General features: G+C 37.4%; 3 protein-coding genes and 1 long non-coding RNA gene across 8 annotated transcripts; all 4 read left to right on the top strand.

Annotated features, from left to right (window-relative positions):
- The first annotated feature begins 8,681 nt into the window (after positions 1 to 8,681).
- LOC140816646 (uncharacterized) lies at positions 8,682 to 9,717 on the top strand. Its single transcript, XR_012114606.1, has 2 exons — positions 8,682 to 9,113; positions 9,433 to 9,717. It is a non-coding gene; the product is annotated as an uncharacterized lncRNA (long non-coding RNA).
- Positions 9,718 to 11,027: 1,310 nt separating this feature from the next.
- LOC140816909 (caffeoylshikimate esterase-like) lies at positions 11,028 to 13,038 on the top strand. The gene is made up of 2 exons (XM_073176406.1): positions 11,028 to 11,757; positions 12,503 to 13,038. Exons 1-2 carry the CDS (start codon positions 11,113 to 11,115, stop codon positions 12,839 to 12,841), a joined length of 984 nt encoding a protein of 327 aa, XP_073032507.1. The 5' UTR covers positions 11,028 to 11,112; the 3' UTR covers positions 12,842 to 13,038.
- Positions 13,039 to 14,838: 1,800 nt separating this feature from the next.
- On the top strand, positions 14,839 to 19,031 carry LOC140816865 (protein disulfide isomerase-like 1-4). The gene is made up of 12 exons (XM_073176345.1): positions 14,839 to 15,684; positions 15,875 to 16,004; positions 16,225 to 16,390; positions 16,467 to 16,585; positions 16,705 to 16,785; positions 17,218 to 17,304; positions 17,579 to 17,653; positions 17,739 to 17,807; positions 17,887 to 17,967; positions 18,148 to 18,282; positions 18,435 to 18,491; positions 18,579 to 19,031. Exons 1-12 carry the CDS (start codon positions 15,140 to 15,142, stop codon positions 18,747 to 18,749), a joined length of 1,716 nt encoding a protein of 571 aa, XP_073032446.1. The 5' UTR covers positions 14,839 to 15,139; the 3' UTR covers positions 18,750 to 19,031.
- A 1,265-nt stretch (positions 19,032 to 20,296) lies between these two features.
- On the top strand, positions 20,297 to 24,645 carry LOC140817213 (patatin-like protein 7). Of its 5 annotated transcripts, none has more exons than XM_073176853.1 (3): positions 20,297 to 21,692; positions 23,562 to 23,818; positions 24,295 to 24,645. In XM_073176853.1, the coding sequence occupies exons 1-2, from the start codon at positions 20,547 to 20,549 to the stop codon at positions 23,796 to 23,798; spliced, it is 1,383 nt and encodes a 460-aa protein (XP_073032954.1). In that variant the 5' UTR covers positions 20,297 to 20,546; the 3' UTR covers positions 23,799 to 23,818; positions 24,295 to 24,645. The 5 variants fall into 5 exon arrangements, with proteins under 5 accessions (XP_073032954.1, XP_073032958.1, XP_073032956.1 ...); XM_073176854.1 differs by having other exon boundaries at positions 20,299 to 21,692; positions 23,568 to 23,818; positions 24,295 to 24,643; XM_073176857.1 differs by lacking the exons at positions 23,562 to 23,818; positions 24,295 to 24,645 and adding an exon at positions 22,511 to 22,555 and having other exon boundaries at positions 20,298 to 21,692.
- Positions 24,646 to 26,486: the final 1,841 nt, after the last annotated feature.

The raw sequence follows: 26,486 nt of genomic DNA on the forward strand, positions 1-26,486 counted from the left end.
AGAATGTAGTAGCCCGAATCCTATTTATTTAAATAAACATGATTAAGTATCTTTAATTAAGTAAATCATGTGTATTTTGGCTTTAGAGTTCGTGTGAGTAAGCCGAGGTGTAGCCAGGAAGGGAAGGGAAGAGCAGCCCGGGAAGGGAAGATTAGCCTGGGAAGGGAAGAGCAGCCCGGGAAGGGAAGAGCAGCCCGGGAAGGGAAGATCAGCCCGGGAAGGGAAGAGCAGCCCAGGAAGGGAAGAGCAGCCCGGGAATAGTATTTGGTTGACACGCCTGCCGGGCAGGTGTCAAGTGCATGGTAACTGTTGGACACGTTCATGCAGGTAAGGTGAGGTGTCTTTGTGCATGTTGCCTAGCGATAGGTGTCCGGATGCATGGGATTTGATTGACACGTTCATGCATGTAAGGTGAGGTGTCTTTGTGCATGCTGCCTAGTGACAGATGCCCGGATGCATGGGATTTGGTTGACACGTTCATGCAGGCTGAGGTCTATAAATAGGCCATGGGATTTCTCATTGTGGAGAGGGTACTGTGTCTTTAAATGCAAGTTTTAGCTCTCTAGATCAGCCCGGGAAGAGAAGAGCAGACAGGAAGGGAAGAGCAGCCCGGGAAGGGAAGAGCAGCCAGAAAGGGAAGATCAGCCCAGGAAGGGAAGAGCAACCCGGGAAGGACAGAGCAGCCCGGACAGAGCAGCCGGGCATAGCCGACGGTCCGAGAAGGGCAGTCAGGGAGCTCAGTATCGTCAGGGCAGACGACGGACTAGACCCGATTGATAGGATTTCCTGTGGACTAGGATTGCTTTACTAATGGTACGAAAGTACTATCCGAGATATCCTGGTTGAGTATACATTCTTATATGTGTTGCATGATTATTTGCTGCATTGATATATGTCATATGATGCATGCTATTATGTCACGTTTTATGCTGAATGTTGCATTTCATGTTGAGCCGTATCTCTTTCGAGATAGCCTTTATTGTTGAGCTGTATCTCTTTCGAGATAAGCTATATCTTGTGGGGCCGCTCAGTCCTGTATTGTGGACGTATGGACACCGAGAGTACACAGTGGCCGAGATTCGTAGTTTTCTAGGTCTGGCAGGGTATTATCGTCGCTTCATCGTGAATTTCTCTCAGGTAGCTAGACCATTGACGCAGCTTACTCGGAAGGATGTTCCATTTGAGTGGTCATCTGAGTGCGAAGATAGTTTCAGAGAGCTTCGTCGACTTCTGACTTCTGCACCTGTTTCACTTAAAAAGATTTCGTCCTCGAAATCAGGTTAGAAGAAGAACGAAACGAAATCACAGCATCGATAAACAACTTAAATACTGTTGAATACAACCGAGGTTTGGTTTACAACGGAAAAACACACATACATCCATATTACAACTACAGTACAACTCAAAAGAGCTCTGGATGCTCTGAACGCATACGGCTCTCTAATTCCCAAGTGGCTTCTTCAGTGCCTCTGCGCTGCCACTGAATTAAGACAAGAGGAATGATCTTATTCCGCAACACCTTGTCTTTGCGATCGAGAATCCGAACTGGTCGTTCCACGTAAGACAAATCCGAATCAAGTTGAACTTCAGAGGGATGTAAGATGTGAGACTCATCTGCTACATATCGTCTCAACAAAGATACGTGGAACACATTATGAATACTTGATAGGTACGGCGGCAATGCAAGTCTGTAAGCCAAATCTCCCACGCTTTCCAATATTTCAAATGGACCAATAAATCTCGGAGACAGCTTACCTTTGAGACCAAATCTCAAAATCCTGCGAAAAGGCGAAACTCGGAGAAACACTTTCTCACCTGGCTGAAATTGAAGAGGTCGACGCTTGATGTTCGCATAACTAGCCTGTCGATCCTGAGCAGTCTTAATCCGCTTCTTGATTACTGCAACCTTATCAATAGCCTGCTGGACTAACTCTGGTCCCTCAACATGTCGTTCCCCAACTTCGTCCCAGAATAATGGAGTACGACAACGTCGCCCATACAACGCCTCAAATGGTGCCATACCAATACTACGATGATAGCTGTTGTTGTACGCGAACTCCATCAAAGGCAAATGATCCTGCCAAGCGGTTCCGAAATCCATAACACAAGCTCGCAACATATCCTCAAGTGTACGGATAGTCCTCTCTGACTGACCATCGGTCTCTGGATGATAAGCCGTACTCAAACTTAGTGAAGTATCCAACGCTGACTGGAAACTACCCCAAAATCGTGAGGTAAAACGAGAATCTCTGTCACTAACAATACTGACTGGCACTCCATGCAAACGTAAAATCTCTTGAATATACAATCGAGCCATACGATCGAAAGTGAAATCACGGTTATATGACAGAAAATGAGCAGACTTGGTGAGTCGATCCACCACTACCCAAATAGCATCACTGTTCCTCGAAGACAATGGCAAGTGAGTAATGAAGTCCATCGCGATATGCTCCCACTTCCATTCAGGAATAGGTAAGTTCAACAATAATCCTCCCGGTCGACGGTGCTTTGCCTTAACCTGCTGACAAACTAGACACTTGGAGACAAACTGATAAATGCTGCGCTTCATCCCTTTCCACCAAAATCGTGTTCTCAAATCTTTATACATCTTATTGCTTCCCGGATGAACACTCAACTTGCTTCGATGAGCCTGAGACAAGATCTCTTCCCTCAAAGTATCATCCTCTGGTACTACAACCCGATTAGACAAACACAGAAGACCATTAGTCTGATAATGGAAATTGCTATCTCCACCAACCAACCGAGCTAATCTCTGAGTCTTGAGATCAGACATCTGAGCATCTCGAATCCGAGTGAACAAAGTTGGCTCAGATAAAATGGTAGCAACACGAATGCTCTCCATACCTTTCCGATGTTTGAACTTAAACCCCAACGAACAACAATCATGGACAGCACTAAACATAGCATTGGTCTGAAGTGCAGAGGCTCTCATCTTGCGACTAAGAGCATCGGCTGTGGGATTCGCAGAACCTGGATGGTACTTGATCACACAGTCATAATCCTTAAGTAGATCCATCCAACGACGTTGTCTCATGTTCAACTCAGCCTGAGTAAACAGATACTTAAGACTCTTATGGTCAGTAAAGATTTCAAACTGAACACCGTACAAATAATGACGCCAGATCTTCAGCGCAAACACAATAGCAGCTAATTCTAGATCATGAATAGGGTACTTCTCCTCGTGAGATTTTAACTGTCTGGAAGCATAAGCGATCACATGACCATTCTGCGTCAACACACACCCTAAGCCTTGAAAGGAGGCATCGGTGTAAACACGGAAACCATTAGATCCTGACGGTAACGCCAAAACAGGTGCAGAAGTCAGAAGTCGACGAAGCTCTCTGAAACTATCTTCGCACTCAGATGACCACTCAAATGGAACATCCTTCCGAGTAAGCTGCGTCAATGGTCTAGCTACCTGAGAGAAATTCACGATGAAGCGACGATAATACCCTGCCAGACCTAGAAAACTACGAATCTCGGCCACTGTCGTCGGACGTGACCAATTCAGCACTGCCTCAATCTTGCTAGGATCCACAGAAACTCCTTCCTTGGAAATCACATGACCAAGGAATACTACACGATTAATCCAGAACTCGCACTTACTCAGTTTAGCATACAATTGCTTCTCGCGAAGAATCTGCAACACAATCCTCAAGTGATGGGTATGCTCCTCCACACTATGAGAATAAATCAAGATATCGTCGATGAAAACCACAACAAACTGATCTAGACAATCCCGAAAGACTCGGTTCATCAGATCCATGAACACCGCTGGCGCATTTGTCAATCCGAATGGCATAACTAGAAACTCGTAATGCCCATATCGAGTACGAAATGCAGTCTTGGAAATATCATCATCTCTGACTCTCATCTGATGATAACCCGATCGCAAGTCAATCTTGGAGTAAATAGAGGTACCCTGAAGCTGATCGAACAAGTCATCAATACGAGGTAATGGATACTTGTTTTTGATCGTTACACGATTCAGCTGGCGATAATCAATACACAATCGCATCGATCCATCCTTTTTCTTGACAAACAAGACTGGAGCTCCCCAAGGTGAAACACTCGGACGAATATAACCTTTATCAAGAAGATCCTGCAATTGCTGCTTCAATTCCCTCATCTCTGACGGAGCAAGACGATAGGGGGCACGAGAAATCGGTGTAGTCCCTGGCATTAATTCGATGCCAAATTCCACATCTCTAATCGGAGGAAAACCAGGAATCTCATCTGGGAAAACATCAGGAAATTCACAAACCACTGGAATATCATATGTACCAACACTACTTGTGGATGAATCAATCGCATAGATGAGGTAGCCTTCCCCGCCCGACTCTAAAGCACGACAGGCTTTCAGAGCAGATACCACTGGCATCGGAGGTCGCGCTCCCTCACCATAGAAAAACCAACTAGAGTTCTCAGTCGTACGAAACTGAACAAGCTTCTGGTAACAATCCACAGTAGCTCGGTAGGTAGTCAATAGGTCTATACCCAAAATACAATCAAAATCTTCCATCTCTAGGATCATAAGATTCGCAGTCAACTCTTTGCCCTCAAAATCTAAAGGACAACCCATCACTAGACGCTTTGCTAATACCGAATGACCCATCGGAGTAAAAACGGAAAGAATGACGTCTAGAGAAACATACGGTAACTTATGACGCTTAACAAATCGTGCAGAAATGAATGAATGTGATGCTCCGGTATCAATAAGAACAAAAGCAGGAATACCGCATAAACAAAAAGTACCTGCTATGACTCTCCCTGTCTCATCTGCAGCCTGATCCTGGTTCAGCGCAAATACCTGACCTTGGGCACGAGGTCGAAGATTTGAACCGCCCACTGCCTGACCTTGTGTCCTCTGCTGAACAGTCGTCTGAGATCCGGAACCAGATCCTGCTCCACCTCGCAACTGAGGACAATTCTTCTTAAGATGACCCATCTCTCCGCACTGAAAACAAGCTCCCGCGGCTGATCGGCACTGCTCCGATAGATGGTTCTTCCCACAATGCACACAAGAAACCTTCTTCTTACCAAAGCGAAAAACACCGCTAGACCGAGATTAAGATCCAGAAGAAGAAGAACCTAACTTCTTGAAAGACTGAGATTGAGGGCTCAAAGTATTCGGAGGTCTAGAAGAAAAAATAGACCTATCACGCTGGAGACTGATCTCTGCCTGGCGACACCGGTTCACTACCCATCATAAGAAGTAGGATTATCGCAGACAGTGACTCGATCAAAGATCTCCTGGTTAAGACCCTGAAGAAAATGGTCATATTTGGCCTCAGAACTGCCACTAATATGAGGAGCAAAAGGTAACAACTCGAAGAACTTTTGCTGATATGCATCAACAGACATACTCCCTTGCTTAAGATTCAGAAGTTCAATCGTCTTTGCCTGGCGAAGGGCTGGAGGAAAATATAGCTGCATGAAAGCTGCACGGAATTCGGCCCAAGTCACCCTACCCTGAGCCTGGACTATCGGCGCAGAATTCGATCGCCACCACTTGCGCGCACGGCCCTCGAGAAGAAAACCAAGGGTCTCCATCTGCTGCTCTTCGGTGCATTGGAATGCACGGAAACAACTCTCCATGCGCTCTAACCAATCCTCAACAACATCGGGAGTCTCACCACCAACTAAAGGCTTAGGCCCCATCTGAATGAAACGGTGCATCTCCAAACGCCTAGGGCCATCACGACGATGACGATGTTCACGATGACGCCTACGATCGTCCTAGTCACCCCAACGACCTACACTCCCCTGACTACTCTCATCACCAAGGTGGTCAGCCATCGCTACAAGATAGAATGGGGAAAATGGTAAAATGGTCAACGAAAATCCCAAAACAGAATCTATATCCCAAAATCATATGCATGCTCTGATACCATAAATGTAGTGACCCGTTCCAGAATCACCTACTAATCAAGAATTAAGCATGCAATTAACTTAATTAATAACAATCAGAGATAATTGCGGAAAAGGCCAACAAACGATAGTTATACAACCCAATCGAAATCCAGAACAACTCAAACTAAAATGAAAATATGTGGTACAACCATATCGAAACAAAACAGTACTGAAGAACTAACTCAACCGGCTACTCAACGTCCTCCTCATCCTCCTCCTGAGCCATCCAACCTGAGGCCTGCCCCGTGGGAATGGGGTGTCCAAGATAAACAAAACCGAGGACGTGAGCGATAAGAACGCCCAGTACAAAAGCATGAGTATACAAACCTATATGAAATGCATATGCTAAGCTATGATACCAGGGTAGTCAAGAAACAAGAGTCACAAAAGATCTCAATATGCTCAATCTAGAGGCGCCAAGTGGATAGTGCCGCGCGGTACTCCTCTGGGTCACTGCATCCACTACAAGATCAGACGTGGACCTAAAATGTCCCGGATCACCGAAGCCCTCCGGACCCGTCGGCCACTGTGTACTCTCGGTGTCCATGCGTCCACAAGACAGGGCTGAGCGGCCCCACAAGATATAGCTTATCTCGAAAGAGATACAGCTCAACAATAAAGGCTATCTCGAAAGAGATACGGCTCAAGATGAAATGCAACATGCAGCATAAAGCGTGACATAATAGCATGCATCATATGACATATATCAATGCAGCAAATAATCATGCAACACATATAAGAATGTATACTCGACCAGGATATCTCGGATAGTACTTTCGTACCTCTAGTAAAGCAATCCTAGTCCACAGGAAATCCTATTAATCGGGTCTAGTCCGTCGTCTGCCCTGACGATACTGAGCTCCCTGACTGCCCTTCTCGGACCGTCGGCTATGCCCGGCTGCTCTGTCCGGGCTGCTCTGTCCTTCCCGGGTTGCTCTTCCCTTCCTGGGCTGATCTTCCCTTTCTGGCTGCTCTTCCCTTCCCGGGCTGCTCTTCCCTTCCCGGGCTGATCTTCCCTTCCCGGGCTGCTCTTCCCTTCCTGGCTGATCTTCCCTTCCTGGGCTGCTCTTCCCTTCCCGGGCTGCTCTTCCCTTTCTGGGCTGCTCTTCCCTTCCTGTCTGCTCTTCTCTTCCCGGGCTGATCTAGAGAGCTAAAACTTGCATTTAAAGACACAGTACCCTCTCCACAATGAGAAATCCCATGGCCTATTTATAGACCTCAGCCTGCATGAACGTGTCAACCAAATCCCATGCATCCGGGCACCTGTCGCTAGGCAACATGCACAAAGACACCTCACCTTACCTGCATGAACGTGTCCAACAGTTACCATGCACTTGACACCTGCCCGGCAGGCGTGTCAACCAAATACTATTCCCGGGCTGCTCTTCCCTTCCTGGGCTGCTCTTCCCTTCCCGGGCTGATCTTCCCTTCCCGGGCTGCTCTTCCCTTCCCAGGCTAATCTTCCCTTCCCGGGCTGCTCTTCCCTTCCCTTCCTGGCTACACCTCGGCTTACTCACACGAACTCTAAAGCCAAAATACACATGATTTACTTAATTAAAGATACTTAATCATGTTTATTTAAATAAATAGGATTCGGGCTACTACACAGGGTGAGTCTATGCTCCTCCTGGAGCTTTACTCTCTCATCTCATAAATTGACATGTGTCTTTTTTTTCAAAAAAGACATCATAATAAACTTTAAAAATTACAAGAAATGTACATTTACTAGAAAAAAAAAATTATAACTCATCATTAATTTTATGAATTATAACCATCCAAAAAAATGGCCATAGTTTCTTTCAAATTTTATAATTTGTTTATATAAATTCAGAATTTTAAAATCAGATATTTTAAAATTAATAGTGATAATATATTTATATTCATTAATACTACACAAAAATGCAAATTTATTTAATTTTTTTGAGCGAAAATTTATGTAAGTTTTGTGTTTATATATGTTTTACTTTCATTTTTAAAACAAAATTTAATTTATTTTAAACATTCTTATTTGGAAAAAAAAACTAATTTTTGAGTCCATCAGAAAAATAATTAATTATGTGGGATCCAAAACTACTCTAACTCCATAAAAAAAAAACTATTACTCCTAAAATATTTTTATTATTTTTAAACTTATCCTCTTATTTTAAAGGAGTAAAAATTAATATTAATTTTTAAAATTATTTAAAACAATTCATAATTAATTTATTTCCTTAAAATATATCTTTTTAGTAATAATTGTTCCCAATTTAGTTTAGATAATTAAAAATAAAAATATATGAAGAATTTCTTGGAATATTTAAATTCTAGCATTTAGATTTTGAAAATTTTAAATTAATATATAATCATATTAATGGTCAAAGAATGATAAAAAAAAATTATGATTAGAAGTAAGAGTGAATAATAAAATTAGATTCTTAAAAAAACAAAATTAAAAAATAAGGAGAAAATGAGAAACAAATATAAAAAGAAAATAATATAATAAAATAAGACACATATCCATTGTTAAGAGAAGGGAAGAGTAATGCTCCAGGAGGAGGAGCATAGACTCACCCCGAGTTGCTAGCCTAGACGGGGCCAACTCGCTGCAAGCTCGAGCTGACCTATGAATTGATTGAAATTATTTATTTTAAACTTTTTAATTTTTTTTATAAATTTGTAGAAATAATCAAATTCAATTAATCATATAGATTTTTTTTATAATTTGGATGAGCCAGCCCACTTAACTCACAATCCATTTTTGATTGGGCTGGTCGAGGACTTCTCAATCCAGCAAGAGGCGGGCCGGCCAACGGGTTGGCCTGGCAGGAGGCGGGTTTTGGACAGAGTGGTTGTTTTGGAGTTCCACTGGTGCAAATGTTTATCTAAAAGAAGGTAGTGTTTTTTTCCCCCAAACTTGTGTCAACGACGGATTTGGATCAGAAATATGCATCTATGGCCGTCTCTAAGGCTACGGGACTCATTCAGCAGCGGTTATCTGAAGAAGCTGGACTTGAATCTTCATCGAAGGAATGCCGAAAAGCAGCGGTCCGAAACCAGCGGTGCTTGCAGGAATCAGCAGAAGCTTCTGGATGACGAAAATGATCCTGCAGAACTAAATTCAAAGGGTGGAGGATTTATCATGCTCTGCAGAGAAATTTTCATGATCCTCTCCTGCTGTTATTGTTGCTTTTGCTGTGGAGGTGACTGGACTGCAAACCGCTAATTCTCACTTTTATTTCTTTTCCCAATTGTGCCTTTCCTTCAACTTGTACATAAAATTTTTGGAACAAAGTTCCGATCCATCTTTCGAAAATCACGAAAATACCAGATTACCTACCCAAGTTTTTTAAAATTTTGATTGCGATTTCATGTCATTGGGGCTTCTAAATCAGTTCCCAACTCCGATACATAATAAATCCGTTAATAAAATAATCGAAAATAGAGTATATTAGTAGTGTGCATTTGATTTGATAGAGCCCAAACTCAGCCGAAATTATTTTGTGCTCCTGATTAATTCAGCTTGCATCGAGGAAGAAAACAGCTGAAGCCGGTACGGAATGATCTTTCCATGGAACGTGCTGACAAGACCCAGGAATCTCCTTATATCAGTCATTATGTGTGATGTTTAATGGTAAATCTCGTGTAAATGGACATCCCACCCTCGATTTCACTTCCTAGCTAGTAGAATATCCAAAGTTTCGGGCCTCAAATTTTCTGAAATTTCCAACTATCTGCTTTCAAATATCATCATATATAACAATTATGATTTTAATAGTTTGTTGGTAACATTTGTTTGAATTTTGTGCATACGATTGGTTTGAGTTTATGTATGAGGTAGAGGAGCCAGGATTTCTGTTGCAACAACCCTATCCCCAACAATTCATATGCTATTTGATCATGCCTTCCCTACCACCCCATAACTTTTGGGTTGTATAAAAAACTCGGATTAGATAACGTTGAAGTGAATTCATATCAATCTAAGCGCAATACTAACAGTGTGTTTGGCAACCAGGATTTGGGAGGATTTCATGGGATTTGGATTTCAAAATCCTATTTTTACTGTTTGGCAAGATGTTAAAAAAAAAAGGATTCGGATTTGCTTAGGATTTCATGGGATTTCATGGGATTTCGACAAGTATATCCAAATCCCATCAAATTTGATAAGATTTGGTGGGATTTGGATTTTAAAAACATAAAATTACTTTTTTATCCAACATATCATTTTCCACCAAAAATTTCTAAATGTTTAGATTTTTTTTTTCTTTTCAACTTTTTTTAGAAGTTGAAAGATTTCGTTTAAATTTATAAATTTCTTGTGTTATTTACTGATTAATATAATAAAAATTATAGTAATTATCAAAGCCTCTTTTTACGTTTAATAATTAATTTCATGTTAAAGTTTGAAGTTGTTTGATGATTTTTTAATTATTATTTTATGTGCACTATGATTAATAAATAATAATTAATTTTTGAATTTACAAATACAAATAATAGTGAAGAAATATTAATTTCTAAACTTTTTTTAGTTACTTATGTTTATATGATTTCTAAGGGTAGTTTAGTAAAATTTTAAAATTCCAAATTCGAATCATTTTTTCTCCAAACAAGAAATGGATTTGTAAATACCATTTTTAAATTTTAAACAAAACACCAAATGGAATTTCAAATACTTGAATTTCCAAATCCAATTCCAAATCCAATTCCAAATCCCACGAAATCCTATCAAATCCTGGTTGCCAAACACACTGTAATTATTTGCATATATTATTTTCACGAAATAAAAGCGCGAAAAAAAAATCCAAACAATTACTAAGAAATTGTTTGGAGCCATGATTGCTCGTGTATTAGATTTTTAATATTTTTCTTTTTGGAAAAATAACTGACCAAGAAATCAATATATATATATATATATATATATATATATATATCTACTTATATCTATTTTTCTAAAAAATCAGATATGTTAAATTTATACCTTGGTATGTAATAGGATCCGTAATTCCGTATGCAATATTGAATTCATAAATAATTCAAACCGTCATAGTTTGTTCCCGGGGTAGATTTGTAAATTCAGCACGATATAAATATATAAATGTAACACGCTTTTCACCTCCCCAACTAACATAGTTATTCCCGTCCTCCTTCACGATATCCGTCACGCTTCAAACTAGCCCGGCGCATTCTGGCAACCTACGAAAAATGAAATACACTCACCCTGTAGCCGAAGCCAACGAGACGAGCCCCTTTGGCTCGCTGACGACGGAGGAGTTCTACACGCGCCACTCTGTCGATCACGGTTCTGCTTACATCACCAGCAAGCAGAACCTCAAGCTCTTCACCCAGTGGTGGACCCCCATTCAGCAGCAAACCCCGCTTAAAGGCATAGTGTGCGTGGTGCACGGGTACACCGGAGAAACCAGCTGGTTCCTGCAGCTCACATCCGTGCACTTTGCCAAGCACGGATTCGCCGTGTGCGCTATCGATCACTTCGGCCACGGCTTCTCCGAAGGCTTAATTGCTCATTTACCGGACATGAACCTCGTTGTGGATGAATGTATTTTGTTCTTCAACAGTTTCCGCGCGAGGTATGAGCCGGATTTGCCGGCGTTCATGTACGCGGAGTCGCTTGGCGGTGCTATTGCGTTGCTGATAACGCTTCGCCGTGATGGAATTTTACCGGATAGGAAGTTCGACGGCGTCGTTTTAAACGGGGCTATGTGTGGGATTAGTGATAAGTTTAAGCCACCATGGCCATTGGAGCATTTCCTTTCCCTTGCTGCGTTTTTGGTTCCGACGTGGTGCGTTGTGCCTACTCGCGGCTCCATACCCGGTGTTTCCTTCAAGGTAACCTTTTCCCCCACTTTTTAACTTTGTTATTATAGTGTAGTTGGGTTTCTCGACGGAATCTGATAGGTTGTGATCACGAATGATGGATAATGTTTGTAAATCATCCAATAGAAGCCATGATTTAGAATTTGGTAGATTACTAGGAAAACTGGTTGCGTCGCTTTAAAATTTTGAATCGTCGGAATTTATTTGGTTAATTAGTGGAGAATTTTATTTTATTTCTTAAGATTACATACCCGTGGGCTTGCTTGGCCATGCCTATTTATCAAGGAGAATTGGAATGGACATTTTTGGATGAAATTGAAAGATCAATTCTCGGCAACTATTTGCAAAATCTGAGTTATAGAAAAGCTTGAGGCTAATTAGAATGATAATGTCGACTATTTCATGTTATACGAACGCTTTATGGATTTGTATCACAGTATTTCCAAACACGTTCTTGGGGAAAGGAAAATATTGTATGAATTTACGGTCGATTTTAAGACTTCGTTGGAAAAAGAAATTGGAGGCAAGAAAAGGTGACTCCGCGACATTTATATGCAATTTTGTATAAAAATGACTGAGCCGGGAGGTCACTTTTTTAAACAATTACATGTAAAGCCGACGGTTTAGATGAGGGACTGCTGTTCAAAGTTCAGACTTCGGTCTCCTATGCAAACACTAACATTAGCCAAAGAAATTCTTCCATCCTGAGTTTAAGTAGCATGTGTGACATGTTTTCATATGATTCTTTGTTCAAAAGGTGGAATGGAAGCGAAAGCTGGCGTTTGCAAGCCCTAGGAGGCCTTTGTTGAGGCCTCGTGCAGCCACTGCACAAGAACTGTTGAGGGTATGCAGGGACTTGCAAGGGAAGTTCCATCAAGTTGATGTGCCATTTCTGATTGTGCATGGTGGGGAAGACATAGTGTGTGATCCGGCTTGTGCAGAGGAGCTCTACAGCCGCGCGTCCTCCAAGGATAAGACCCTTAGGATCTACCCTGGAATGTGGCACCAGCTAGCGGGAGAACCAGATGAAAATGTGGAGCTTGTGTTTGGGGAGGTTGTGGATTGGCTGGTGACAAGATCTGAGCGTCGCGGTTAATGGTGGAGATGAGACGGCTGATGGTTGTGTGGCTATGAAATTCTTGTAACTAATAAATTGTGTTGTTGTTTCATAAATCACCCTCATCGTCACCATCGATATCTGATTCTATTCTGTTCTACTTCGGTTTATTAACGACTTTGAACATCTGTTAGCAGTGAATGCGTACTTGAGTGGATAAACTCTACGAGCTCCCATTGACTTTTCTAGGATATGGATGGCTATTTCCTCTTAACCCTAACCAAATAATGTATAATATGAACGTTGTAATCGGCGTCGAGAGTTTTGGATACGAGGATGGAGGCGGGTTTTGAAAAATCTTACTCATACTCAATCCGAATACTCGATTTTATATATATATATATATATATATATATATATGATTTTTCGGCTATAATATTAATTCTAATATATTTTTGTGGATAATATTAGTTGGATGAAGTGAAAAAAATTATTATTATAAATATTTTGTTATATTTTCTATAATATTTAATTTACTTATATTTATTTTTTTATTATTATCATCGGACAATTTAATAAATATTCATAACTTATTTGAAATAATTCAAATTTGAGAAAATATAATTATATTTGGTATTGAGATATTTGGGTAAGGTTTGAATATTCAATTCTCCAACTGATATGTGTTGATGTTGATAAAATTGAATAACCAACATGAGAAGAGATAATATGAATATAATAAATATAAATGAAACCTAATATACGAGCTCATATAAACTAAATTTCGAAAAACGTACAACTATTTTTTTAATAAATTAAATAAGAATAAAATAAAAAATTTGTTTGTAAATTATTTTTCTAATGATTTATCTTATTCTAAGTAAAAAAAAAAGAAGCTATATATAATTGTAACAAATTATATAAGAAAAAAATAAAAAAAATTTATATGTAATGTTAAATTCAAACTCATGCCAGTCTTGTATGATCCTCTGCGTCGGGAGAGGATCCTCTACTGTGGAGAGAGAAACATTATAGGGTGCTGTGCGTGTGTATTGTCAAAACTTCTTTTTTAAACTTTTGTTTCTCTTATTTTGGTTTGCTCAATTAATTAATTAGGACAAGATAAATAAAAATAATTATCATATATTAATTTTTAAATATTCAATTAATTCATGCAAAATATATTACTGTTAAAATTTTAAAAAACTTACAGAAAAATTAAATTAAACCAAAATCTCCAAATATAATAAATCAGTGATAAATTAATGATTAGTTTTACTTAAAAAATAAATTTAAACAAAAAAATTTAACTAAAAGGTAAATTTTTAAATAATTATTTATATTAAATTTTTGTTAAATTTATTTTGTATGAAATATTATATATAGTTTAATTTTATTAAGTTTAATGATTTTAAAATTAAATTGTATTATATTAATAATAATACTTTTACTAGTTGTAACAATATTTTTTGTAACATTTATCTGAATTACATGATCTTAACAATTTTGGTTTAACAATAAATGGATATAAACAATACAAATGCATCATTAATTTTCATGTATTTCACTTTTTCGAGACAGTATAAAAATGAGATAATTATTAATTTAACTTAATAAAATTAAACCATATATAAATATTATTTTATACAAAATAAATTGAATTATTTAAAAAATTAATACTTTGTTTAAATTTTTTGTTCATATTTAATTTTTTAAGTCAAATTATTCATTAATTTGTCATTGAATTATTCTACCGAAATATTTGATATAATTAAATTTTTATGTTTTTTTTTATTTTTAATAGGATCGATACACTTTACGTCAATTAATTCATTATTTAAAAAATAATATATAATTATTATTTTCATTGTCTTAATTAATTAATTAATTAAACAAACCAAAATGAGGGAAATAAGAAAATAATAATAATAATTTGATAGCATGGTGTTGCCTTGTTTTAAATACACATTACGCTGTGCTGTTTCTCTCTCCACAGCAGGGGATCCTCACCCCTCTGCGTCTGCGTTTCGGACGACGACTTACGTCCTCGTCATGTAAAAGTCAAATGTACTCAATCAGTACACGTGTCAATATACTATTTGTTAAACTTCCAATTCAACCAATTAGTGAAGTCCACGTTTCACTCCTCTGACAACGTGGTGTTCCTGAACCCTCGATCCCGGCACAACCATTTTCCGATCTAACAATAATAATTAATAAAAAAATCAGCAGTTTTCACTTTCGGTCACCTTTTGTCGTCCATTCCTTCACCCGTCGTTTCAAGTACTACACCCATAAACGAACGAATTCTCGAAAATTTAGGTGTTTTTTTTTGTAATGGCAATGAAATATGTGATGATTCTTTCAGTTTTTCTGTACTTAGTTTGCTTTAGTATAAGTATACGGTCGTCAAAACCTGAGCAAGATGAAGATCTCACTTTTCTTGAGCAAGACGAGAAAAATTATGCCGAATCATCTGATTCAGTTCATCCCTACGGCCATTCGAGAGATTACGAAAATTATGACGATTTAGAGGACGACGATGATTTGTCGACGTACACGGACGATGACGACAGCTACAGTGCGCCTGAGATGGACGAGACCCGCGTGCTGGTTCTGAAGGAATCGAACTTCAGCGAGTTCCTTCAGAAGAACAGGTTTGTGATGGTGGAGTTTTACGCGCCTTGGTGTGGGCATTGTCAGGCACTGGCCCCGGAGTACGCAGAAGCGGCGGCGGAGCTTAAGGATGAGGAGGTGGTGCTGGCAAAGATTGATGCCACGGAGGAGACAGAGCTGGCGCAGAAGTTCGATGTGCAGGGGTTTCCTACTCTTTACTTCTTCGTGGACGGGATTCAAAAACCCTATACTGGGCACCGCACCAAGTAAAATTTTGACTTTTTGCGTATTAAATGAGTAATTTTTAAACTGCGTGTGTTGTTCATCGATAGAATTTGATTTTATTATCAACGGTCGGAAATTTGATGATTTTAATTGCTTTCCCAACTGTGATATTGCAAATATTCGATAGCTTAGGTTGCAAGACATTTTCTAATGTAATAATTTTTGTTACAGAGATTCTATTGTTTCTTGGTTGAAGAAAAAGATAGGACCGATATTGCAAAATATTACAACGATTGAAGAAGCACAAAGCATTCTGGCATCACAAGACATATTAGTTTTGGGCTATTTGGAAAGTTTGGTGGTATGGTTATCCACTATTTCTAATCTTCTTGGTTGTCTTTCCTGAGTTTAAAGAGGATAATTGACTTTAGTAAAATTTCTAAATTTTAGTTAATTCCCTCGGTATGAAGTTCATTCATGATTCGTTTAGTGTGGGTCTGACATGTCACGACGATAATCAATGTGCTTTGGAAAAATTTCTTTTGAAGTGAAGCAGCACTGATTAACCTATGAATGTGTAGGCTTCGGATAGTGAGGAACTTGGTGCTGCCTCAAAGCTCGAAGATGATGTTAGCTTTTACCAGACAACATCTTCCGATGTGGCAAAACTTTTCCACATTGATCCTCTCATCAAACGTCCAGCTTTGGCTGTAATTAAAAAAGAAGCTGAAAAACTTGGCATTTTTGGTGAGTTCTCCTAGTCTCTTTCTTTGAGAACTTAACCTCATATTGTAATTATGTTCATTATTCCGTGGTCGGGCAGATGGCCAGTTCACTAAGTCAGCAATAGCAGACTTTGTATTTGAGAATAAGCATCCTCTTGTCACCAATTTGACACGGGAGAGTGCAAGACAAGTGTTTGAGAATCCGATCAAGAAACAGGTATCATAGGCCGATCCCACTTTAACAGTAGATAAGAAGAATTCTATTTTGTGTTCCTTGCATTTATTTATTTGTAGGCTGATTTAATTTTATTCTATTTTTTTTTTTTTTTATCACAGTTGATACTTTTTGCCACTTCCAGTGATTCGGAGAAATTTTATCCAGCGTTTCTAGAGGCAGCAAAAACTGTCAAGGGAAAGGTGACTACAGTCTTTACAGCATGCTTCAATTAACAGATTATTTGCACATTTCTTCCCTAGATCAGAATCTGCAGTATCTTAGTCTAACTTTAAAAGTCGCATTCTTTTTCTTATTATCTCAGTACCTTCGAAACTTTGGAGGTTGGGTATGCCTGTATTATTTTTAAAAAAATAAAAATAAAAATTTGTAGGTGAAAACTGAAGCATGTTTTGTATCTGATTATTAATTTTGCGCTATTAACATTGTGATATGGTTAGCCAAATGAGCATGATATTTTAATTAAACTTATTAAAGCAAATTTCAGTTTCTTTCCATATAGGTTCCTGCTATTTGGTTCTATGCCATTTCCTCTCCATTCATTTTCGCTCATGCCAACTTGTGATACCAGATAAATGTTTCCACTGTGAATTGTTTTATTGAATCTATTGCAGCTTCTATGTGTTTATGTGGAATTGGATAATGAAGATGTTGGGAAAGAAGTCTCTGAATACTTTGGAGTCAGTGGAGTCTTTCCAAGGGTAATGCCCCTGTCTAAAATCGAGATATTTGGGAGTAAATTTGGTCAAACTTATTTTTTTAAAATAACCTTCTACAAGTGTATTTGAGTGTTTTCAAATACAAATAAGGTCATTTTTTTTAGAAAATTGTTTGACTGATGTTATTTCGCTAACTACCCCTCTAAAATCTTCCCCGTTGTCTTTGTTGTTTCTTGTCACATAAATTTTTTTTCATTTATTCATTAATATATTAAATAATGATACCTTTATCTGATAACAATAACTTGAAATCCAGGTTATCGCATACACAGGAAATGATGATGCCAGGAAGTTTTTATTGGATGGAGAATTGACCATTAGCAGCATCAAGGTTATTCAATACTTGTTTTCATGGAACTGAACAATTTCTGAAACTGTGAGTTATTGTGGTCTAAAGGATTTTGTTAATCTTGTAGTCTTTTGGAGAGAATTTTTTGCAAGATAATCTTCGGCCCTTCTACAAATCCGATCCTATACCTGAAAAAGTACGTTTCAATTGGTTACTTGGACATTGACGTGTATCCATGAGACATCCCTTCCCACTTTTGTCATTTCTTTTTACAGAATGATGGAGACGTCAAAATAGTGGTGGGCAATAACTTTGATGAAATCGTGTTGGATGAGTCCAAAGACGTTCTTCTCGAGGTACAAGTCTGCTCATCTGTGATGATGTTATAGTCTCAGTAGTACTAAAAATTTCTATTTAACACCAAGTGCAACCTACAGTAAGATATAGATCCGAGTAGTGTTGCACCTGAACGAACTTGGGATGATCATTAAATTTGTATTTGTTTTGTGGGTTATGATTATTGTTTTGAAATATAGATATATGCTCCTTGGTGCGGGCACTGTCAATCTTTAGAACCCATATACAACAAGCTTGGCCGGCATTTGAGAGGTATAGATTCCCTCGTCATCGCCAAGATGGATGGGACAACAAACGAGCACCCTCGAGCTAAGGTACTCACGTTTTGTTTGAATGTGGTTTTCTGACAACCCATTTTCCTATTTGGGAAGTTTAAAGTAAAGATTTCGAGCAAACCTTAATTTTGAAGGTAAACCTTAATTTCTGCATAGAATTCCTGATGCTAATTTCACTGTGTGTTTTACAGCCAGATGGTTTCCCAACTCTTCTGTTCTTCCCAGCTGGCAACAAAAGTTTTGATCCTGTACGCAGTAGTTTATTTCAGTATTCTAAAATCTTCGTTGTATTAGGAATATACTACCATTATGTATCTAAATATAATTCTTTGCAGATTACTTGTGACACCGACCGCACAGTGGTGGCCTACTACAAATTCTTAAAGAAACACGCATCCATTCCATTCAAGCTTCAGAAACCGGCCTCACAACAGAGAACTGCTGCTTCTTCAGATTCTACTGCAAGCCATGAAGCGAGCAGTAATGATGCCAAGGATGAACTATGAGAGGGTCAAAGCAGTTTCGGCTCAATCTAACAACAGTTTCTGCTACAGAAGAAACTACAGAGATTCAAAGAGTCTGGTCCTGGAATGTGCCGGAAATCCTAGATTTGATTTTTCGAGGTCACCGCATTATTTTTTTATTGTTACGATATTTAATTCACCCTATAGATGCTGCAAAAACTTGGCCAAAAGTTCGTCATCACCGTTGGATGCTCAATATTTATTCTCAATGTGGTTGATTAAATCGCCTAGAATACCTGTAGATAAGGTATGCCTTTTTTCTTTCGAGCGTGACGATGTTTTTTTCCTGAGTGTTGCTCAAAGGTTTCGGCTACATTGCCTGGAATAAAGCTTCCGGATCGTTTTGCTAGGCGCTAGCTGACTCGACAGGTTGTGGTCACGAGTCGAGTTCGGTTCAATCTTGAACAAAACTTAGCAAACAGAGATGAGAGCACTAAGAAATTGAAGTGACCCCATGATGGAGTTCGACATATTTTAATGCAATTTGGGCGTAGCGGGCCTGGGATGGACCACTTTACTCCGATCCATTCCACACCGTTTCACACAAGTGATAATGATCGCATTTTTTGCCAGTTTTGTGAAATTTTTATAAAAAATAAACCATTCACCATCATTACGTCACTATAACTCGATAGGTACGTCACTATAACTCGATAGGCAAATCCGAGCTAACGCAATAATCTTCAATTTACTCTAGTTAGATAAATCGTATGGTGACTGTATAGATAAATCTTGAGTTAACATGGTCATCTCTAATTTACTCTAATCAATTGAACCGCATTAGACAATTTAAGCTTGCCCGAAAGAATCTAACTCAGAACCTCCATGAAAGTGAATGTGTATTTTGTCCCGACATTTACCGAAGTTATTTGATCTAGTAAGTAATAAGACATCTCTTAATAATTATATAATACAAATAAAATAATTTTTAAATATTTTGGTGAGGTGTTAAATTTATACTTCAATTCATCCGTACGAGAATGTTATATTTAAAATACTATTACTTGTAAGATTTGGTCTCTTATGAGATGGTCTCATGAATCTTTATTAGTGAGACGGATCAACCCTACCGATATTCACAATAAAAAGTAATATTCTTAGCATAAAAATTAATATTTTTTCATGAATGACCCAAATAAAAGACCTGTCTCACAAAATATTACCGTGAAACTGTCTCACATGACTTTTTGCCTAACTGTAATAACAAGATCATGATAATTTGATGATAAAAATAAAGCCTCTTTGGAATATTTTCTGGACTTTGATGTCGAAATATATATGTTGACAGTTGAATGGATTAAAATCTGAGGCAAATTTTTTAAGGGTCCTACTTGCTTAAAATAAATCTGTATTGTATTTTTTTCTTAAAAAATTAAATATAACTTTATTTTTTTAAAAAAATTATATATAACTTCTAACCATAAAATTTCCTTAATGATTTATTTATTTTTTAAAAAATTAATGCATGGTTCAGATTTGTTTATAAAATCATACAATATGTATTATTGTTAAATATTAGGTATCGATTATTTATTTTGGTTATAAAATGCAAAATTGAAGAGAGACGCTTTGCAAATACTGCTCTAGTTCCCCGGCTTCTGTCACGTTCTTCATCTTCTTTCTTATTCCTCGTTAGCTGCATTAATCCTTTGACCCCTTGTCCTATTGTAGTCTGCAATCCCTGTCTACATACAACATACAGACCAGTTCTTATTATATTCTAACTTAAAAGATACGTAGACTGATGTATTAGTTGGCGGGAGGATAAATTGTTCAGAAATGGCGCGTATTGGTGTTGATAATGTTAAAAGTTATTCGTTTGGAATACAAGAACCCACTATTGATGCGGATAAATTGAGCTACGAGATTTTCTCGATACTGGAATCCAATTTTTTATTTGGCTGTGATGATCAGAACATATTGGTTCCGAAGCAGCTGACAGAGCAGCAGCAGCAGCTAGGAAACGATGTCGTGCTTAAAGGAGAAGATGGCTTTCAGGCAATGAAAAACCAGAGGTGGAAGACATGCATCCTCAGCATAGATGGCGGTGGGATGCAGAACATTCTATCGGGTAAAGTGCTGTCGTTTTTGGAGACTGCCTTGAAAAGTAAGTCTGGCAATCCAAACGCCAGAATAGCTGATTATTTCGACGTTGCCGCCGGGGCCGGTGTAGGTGGTATTTTCACGGCGATGCTTTTCGCCACCAACGATCAGAACCACCCGATCTTCCACGCAGATGACACGTGGAAGTTTCTGGAATCGGAGAGTGAAAAAACCTGCCACCCCGCAAAAACACGCAATAACAAGGGCCACATACTCAAGCGATTTTTCAGGAAAACCGGCGGCGCTGATTTTTCCGCCACGAGTTTAGAGAAGGCGATAAAGGAAGCTTTCAAGGATGAGAAAACCGGGCGAAGCTTAACGTTGAAAAATACTTTGAAACCGGTTTTGATACCTTGCTACGACCTTGCCAGTATGGCGCCGTTTCTATTCTCCCGAGCAGATGCTCTCGAATCAGACAGCTTCGATTTCAACCTCTGGGAGGTATGTATGGCCACAGCAGCAGAACCCGGGTTTTTCGGCCCGGTTTGCATGAAGTCGGTTGATGGGTCGACACGTTGCTTTAGTGTGGACGGAGGGTTGGCGATGAACAATCCAACGGCGGCGGCTATTACCCACGTGCTGCATAACAAACAGGAGTTCCCTTTTGTGAAAGGGGTTGAGGATATTTTGGTACTTTCACTCGGAGCGGGCGGCCAGGTTCTCGGAGGCAGCTTTGACTATGAGGAGGTCAAGAAATGGAAGTCTAAAGATTGGGCTCGGCCGTCGGCTAGGATTTCGGCCGATGGCTCCGCTGAGTTGGTTGACCAAGCCGTAGCTTTGGCTTTCGGTGACAGCCGTAGCAGCAATTACGTCCGCATTCAGGTACACCGCTTCGCCTTTTAGGTGTTCAATGTAAATTTTTTTTAATGGAACTTATCATTTAAATGTATCATCGGAGCTCTCAGTTTACTTTTGAAATGTGAAAAATAACAAATTTTATTAACGGATACAAGATTTAGTTTGGAGGTTTTGGTGAGATTAGACAGGCTGGGGCCGGGATGGACTAAGGTAGACATTTTGGGAGCATGCAATTTATTTCAGTGTCCTTGTTATGGAGAGGAACGTGCACTTGAGTAAAGGAAGCGAACAGGCCAGAGATCTGAGTAGTGACCAGCAGCATTTGCAGACAGGGGCATTGAGAATCGTTTTGTCCTTTGTTTCAATTGGCAATAGTGTTGAGACCAAGATGCCTTTTTGTTTCAAATGGCAAGAATACTCTCATATTTTTTAGATAACAAACAAGTGAAATGAATTTCCCTCAGTTTATTGGATCGTCTTAATTACTTCTCTATTTTAGTTAGGGAGTTCATCTCTCAACATGGTCAGCATATATTGAATGGAGTGTTCCAAACATTTATGGACTTTGTTACCTTCATTCAGTACTGTTTTCTAGGATGGTATATTTTATCACATGCGTATGGACAACCTTCATAAAGTGCATATATGTAGTTCTATTGTCAATTAATGTGAAAGGATGTTCTTTCGTAAATCATTGCTTTATGGTTGAATGCCTTTATAGTTTCTTGGTTTTTCTTAACTCAACACTGTTTTTAATTTGCGTAAACGTCGACTCTGGCAAATTTACCTCGACATACAACACTTCGTTGTTTAATTTGTGTTTACGTTGTTTACATTTTCAGCTAGTCACATGTTTGGCTGGCTGGTGTTAATTGCCCTTTTCACATTATCCAGTATTTTTAAGGCTTCTACGCTTGTGGTGCCACTTCCATTAGGGGTAAATCGATACACAGCTAGTTATCTTTTCAGTTTTCACATTTTCACCGGGGGGGAGTTATGTCAGTGGAGTACTTTCCTCGTGAACTTGGGGTTTTCGGTGAGCAAGGTTGGAGGGTGAGGAGACGAAAATTAGATTTTTTGGAAAATTGCGTTTAAAACTAGGACTTTTTAATTTCAGAGTAGATGTAGGGTGCAATTCATATCGAATGCAACTCAGCAAGAAAATCAAGATTTCACACAATTGAACATTTCGTTTTGTACAGATCTCGTGCTTGAATTAACTGCAAGGGTTTGATTTTTCTTCCTAATCTTGTATGTCGCCTAGCTAATTGTTCGGACCACTGGCATAGTGTGGGGTCTATTTACACCTTTTCTATTATGGTCCAGCACCATATTAAGTTTATCGGTTTTATCTGTTGATTCTTTTCCCAGGTGTACTTTAACATATGCATATTGGTGATTGTGATCTTGCTGAAGTTTATTTATATATGATCTGAATATCATGGAATTGACCAAAAAACATATATTGTACTGTTAGACCATATGAGCAGTTAGGGGATCGGATAAGTATGGGAAGGATGAGCTAATTAAAACTTGATTGTCTTCTTGAATCTGAGTTGGGAATTGTGATTATACTGCAAGTTCTTGTGTTAGTTGCTAGTTATTTGCATTATTATGTTCACAAAAAATTGATAATTATGCTAGGTGCATCTTTTGATAAAATATGAAGGGGATGGGACACGGGCATGACGAGTTGCCCCTTATTCTATTTATTTTACTTGTTTTTTCACCATGGAAACTTGTATTGCCGTAATCAAAACCTTGGTTCTGATCTACTGCTATGTTAATACTGTTTTATTTTTACAAGGATCCCTACTCTGTATTGAGCTATACTCTCGAGTTACATCCAATCTAATATAGCGTGTTTGCTGATACTCTGACTGAATTTTCAAGTCGCAGGCTAATGGAACGAACTTGGGTCAACATGGGTCGACGATCGGAGCGGCCGATGATATGCTGAAGCAAAAAAACGTCGAATCGGTCCTCTTCAAAGGTAAGAGGATAGGAGAGAGGAGCAATTTCGAGAAACTCGAATGGTTTGCTGAACAGCTAGTGCTGGAACATCAGAGGAGAAGTTGTGGAATAGCTTCCACTGTTGCATTCAAGCAAGCTACCCCAAAAACTTCTTGAAAAAGAAGAGTTAAAAAAAGGTAAGCCCCACCCTCTTTGATTATTATATCACTCTTTATCACTAGTATTATATTTTCACTTTACTTTATATTTATTACTTGCATTATTTTGCCTGCTCGTGTGCTCTCCTACGTCCGAAAACAGTAAAATTAGGCACAATATGAACTTACAGGTTAAAACCTTTCAATTATTACTTTAACTGATTATGTAGCATAGAGTTTTTGACATTCCCATGGACGAGTCAATAAGATCTTTGCTAAAAATAAAAATAAAACCAAGAAATGAGCCTTCTTGCAACCTCTTCCGATTAACATTTGATTCTTGTTTTGATCTTTGTGGAGCTTACAATCATATACTCTGCATAAGCCAAATGGTTACCAGTGTCACTCTTGTTGAAAAATCTGTCACAAAGTCCTTTCCGATCATATTTCTTATGAGAGGGAATCAAAACTTTGGTTCAATTTCTTATGAATGTTGGTGTATTTATTCAATGCAGGTAAATGAAGATTTATATTGTTGCAAGGAGAAAATTTTCAAAAAGCAAAAGTAAGGAAAGCTTTCGCTTTTGAGAAATTGGCAAAGATTTGGAGAATTGGGTGGTGACTAGCAAGAGACTGAGCGTAGAAAAAGAGTGTGAAGTGAATCTTTTCTTCTGCAAGAAAAACAAAAAAAAAAGTTTTATCTTTTCTTAATTGTCATGGTAGTCAAAAATAATATATTTGCATGTGTTTCTACATCAATCAGAGATTAGTTGCCCATTTGTAAGCCTCATTTCCTTCAAATTATTTGAGTTGTTTATTTTTTCTCTTTTCTTTTGGCGGTTGTGTGTTGTTTGAAGTCAATCAAAAACAATTTTTTACCCATATATTATTTATCTATATACATTTAGGGTCTGTTTAGTATAAGTTATGAGATGAATAAATGATTGATTACGCTATAGATAACAAGATTGATATATTACTAATCAAATATTATGTGATAATATTAAGATGGTTTGATTCAACATTTTTAATATGTTATTAGCTTTTAAATATTAATAAATTTACTATTATATCATTGCTAAGTTTACTTATTTGAAACAATACATAATATTAGATAATAAAAATAATATTGTTAATAATAAAGATATTAATAATCTTTGAATTAATAAGTGTAAATATCATAAAATTAATAATAATAAAAATAAAAATATTATTGATAACCATAACCAATATTAAAATTTAGTTTTTATTTATTTATTAAAATATATACAAATAAATTATTTTTTCAAAATAAAAAAATATATCTTTATATTTTTTAAAGTGTAAATCAAACTAAATAATAATGATATATATTAAATATCATAATCGACGTACAACACTATACAATAATCGATTGATTTTGAAATATTATATTATTTTATAATGGTTTAAGTATTGTTAATGAATTTTATTTAATTTATAATTGTTTTAGTATGAATTTTTTATGTTTTGTTATCTTTGTTTTTAGATTTTTTTATTGGTTGAACTTTTTAATTTAAAATCTCGAGGGTTGGTGAACCGGCTCGCCCCGCCCGCTTTGAAGACCGGGGGCTGGCCTGAATTGAGTTCCATATACATTTAACATAATTAAAAAATTTAGTGAATAAACAATAATTTTTTTTTTTTTTGTTTTCAAACATTTCGGTCTTATAATTTATATTATAGGTAACTGTGTGTGGGTATAATAGTTACCCTGCTAAGAATATAAGACTACGAAAATCTCAAAAAATATTTTATGCATGTACATAGATGATTATTATGTATACAAATAATTATATTTTCCTATAAGAATTAAATTATAATCTAAATACTTTATTTTTAAAATGAATTAAGGGTAATTTACGATTAAAAAAGGAAATTTTATATTTTGACTTGTTGGTTTTTTTTTTAAAAAAAATTAAATAATATATTTTATTAGATAAAACGGTGACATCTAATTAAATAATTCAACTGATCTCATAGGTTAATCTATATATGTTATGGTGTCATGTCTATCAGTTTGATTAAGACCATGCCCAATCACACTCTTAATTAATGAAATTAAAGCAACACATTAACCAGTTTTTTTTTTAAAAAAAGTGTCAGGATCACACGTATGCATGTAGCCCTCATAGTCTTAAGGAAATGCTATGTGTACATAATGGGTTACACCGAGGCTTACATGTAATTATTAATTAATTATTAAATTACAAATAAACACCCCTCACCCTAGAATTGATAGACTACCTATTCTATTAATTATTTCTTCTCCTATCTCAGCCCTCACTCCAAATCGATTGATCGTATCTTCTTCTTCCTCTCCCAAACCCTCGCTTCCAAAATCCATATGCGGTAAAGATGAAGAAAAATCGAGATTAAGAATTAGTGTCATTGCTTAATCGAGACGAGCATCTATTCTCTTTGTTTTACATCTTATTACGGTAAATTAAGGTTAGTTTTTTTCTTCCAATTTGTTGTTTCGTTTGTTTTCAAGATTAGATCGCTAAAGAGATTGTAGATTGTTTCGTTTGTCTAATTCTAATTTTGGCAATATAATAATTTATTATTGTAGTTACAATCATTAATTTTTTTAATTTTAAAAATCATTACTATCAATTTTTTATATGATTTATTAAATATTGAAAAATATAATATTTATCAAAATATATTTTTTAAAAAAAAAATTGTA

The sequence above is a fragment of the Primulina eburnea genome, chromosome 16 (assembly GCF_022965805.1).
Source record: "Primulina eburnea isolate SZY01 chromosome 16, ASM2296580v1, whole genome shotgun sequence".
Taxonomy (NCBI): Eukaryota; Viridiplantae; Streptophyta; class Magnoliopsida; order Lamiales; family Gesneriaceae; genus Primulina; species Primulina eburnea.

Bases quoted from the DNA above. Each gene is read 5' to 3' on its own strand.
- LOC140816909 (XM_073176406.1), top strand. From the start codon at position 11,113: ATGAAATACACTCACCCTGTAGCCGAAGCCAACGAGACGAGCCCCTTT. The intron at 11,758-12,502 runs GTAACCTTTTCC...TTTGTTCAAAAG, and splicing joins TACCCGGTGTTTCCTTCAAG to GTGGAATGGAAGCGAAAGCT.
- LOC140816865 (XM_073176345.1), top strand. From the start codon at position 15,140: ATGGCAATGAAATATGTGATGATTCTTTCAGTTTTTCTGTACTTAGTT. The intron at 16,005-16,224 runs GTATGGTTATCC...ATGAATGTGTAG, and splicing joins GCTATTTGGAAAGTTTGGTG to GCTTCGGATAGTGAGGAACT. The intron at 18,492-18,578 runs GTACGCAGTAGT...AATTCTTTGCAG, and splicing joins GCAACAAAAGTTTTGATCCT to ATTACTTGTGACACCGACCG.
- LOC140817213 (XM_073176853.1), top strand. From the start codon at position 20,547: ATGGCGCGTATTGGTGTTGATAATGTTAAAAGTTATTCGTTTGGAATA. The intron at 21,693-23,561 runs GTACACCGCTTC...TGAATTTTCAAG, and splicing joins GCAATTACGTCCGCATTCAG to TCGCAGGCTAATGGAACGAA.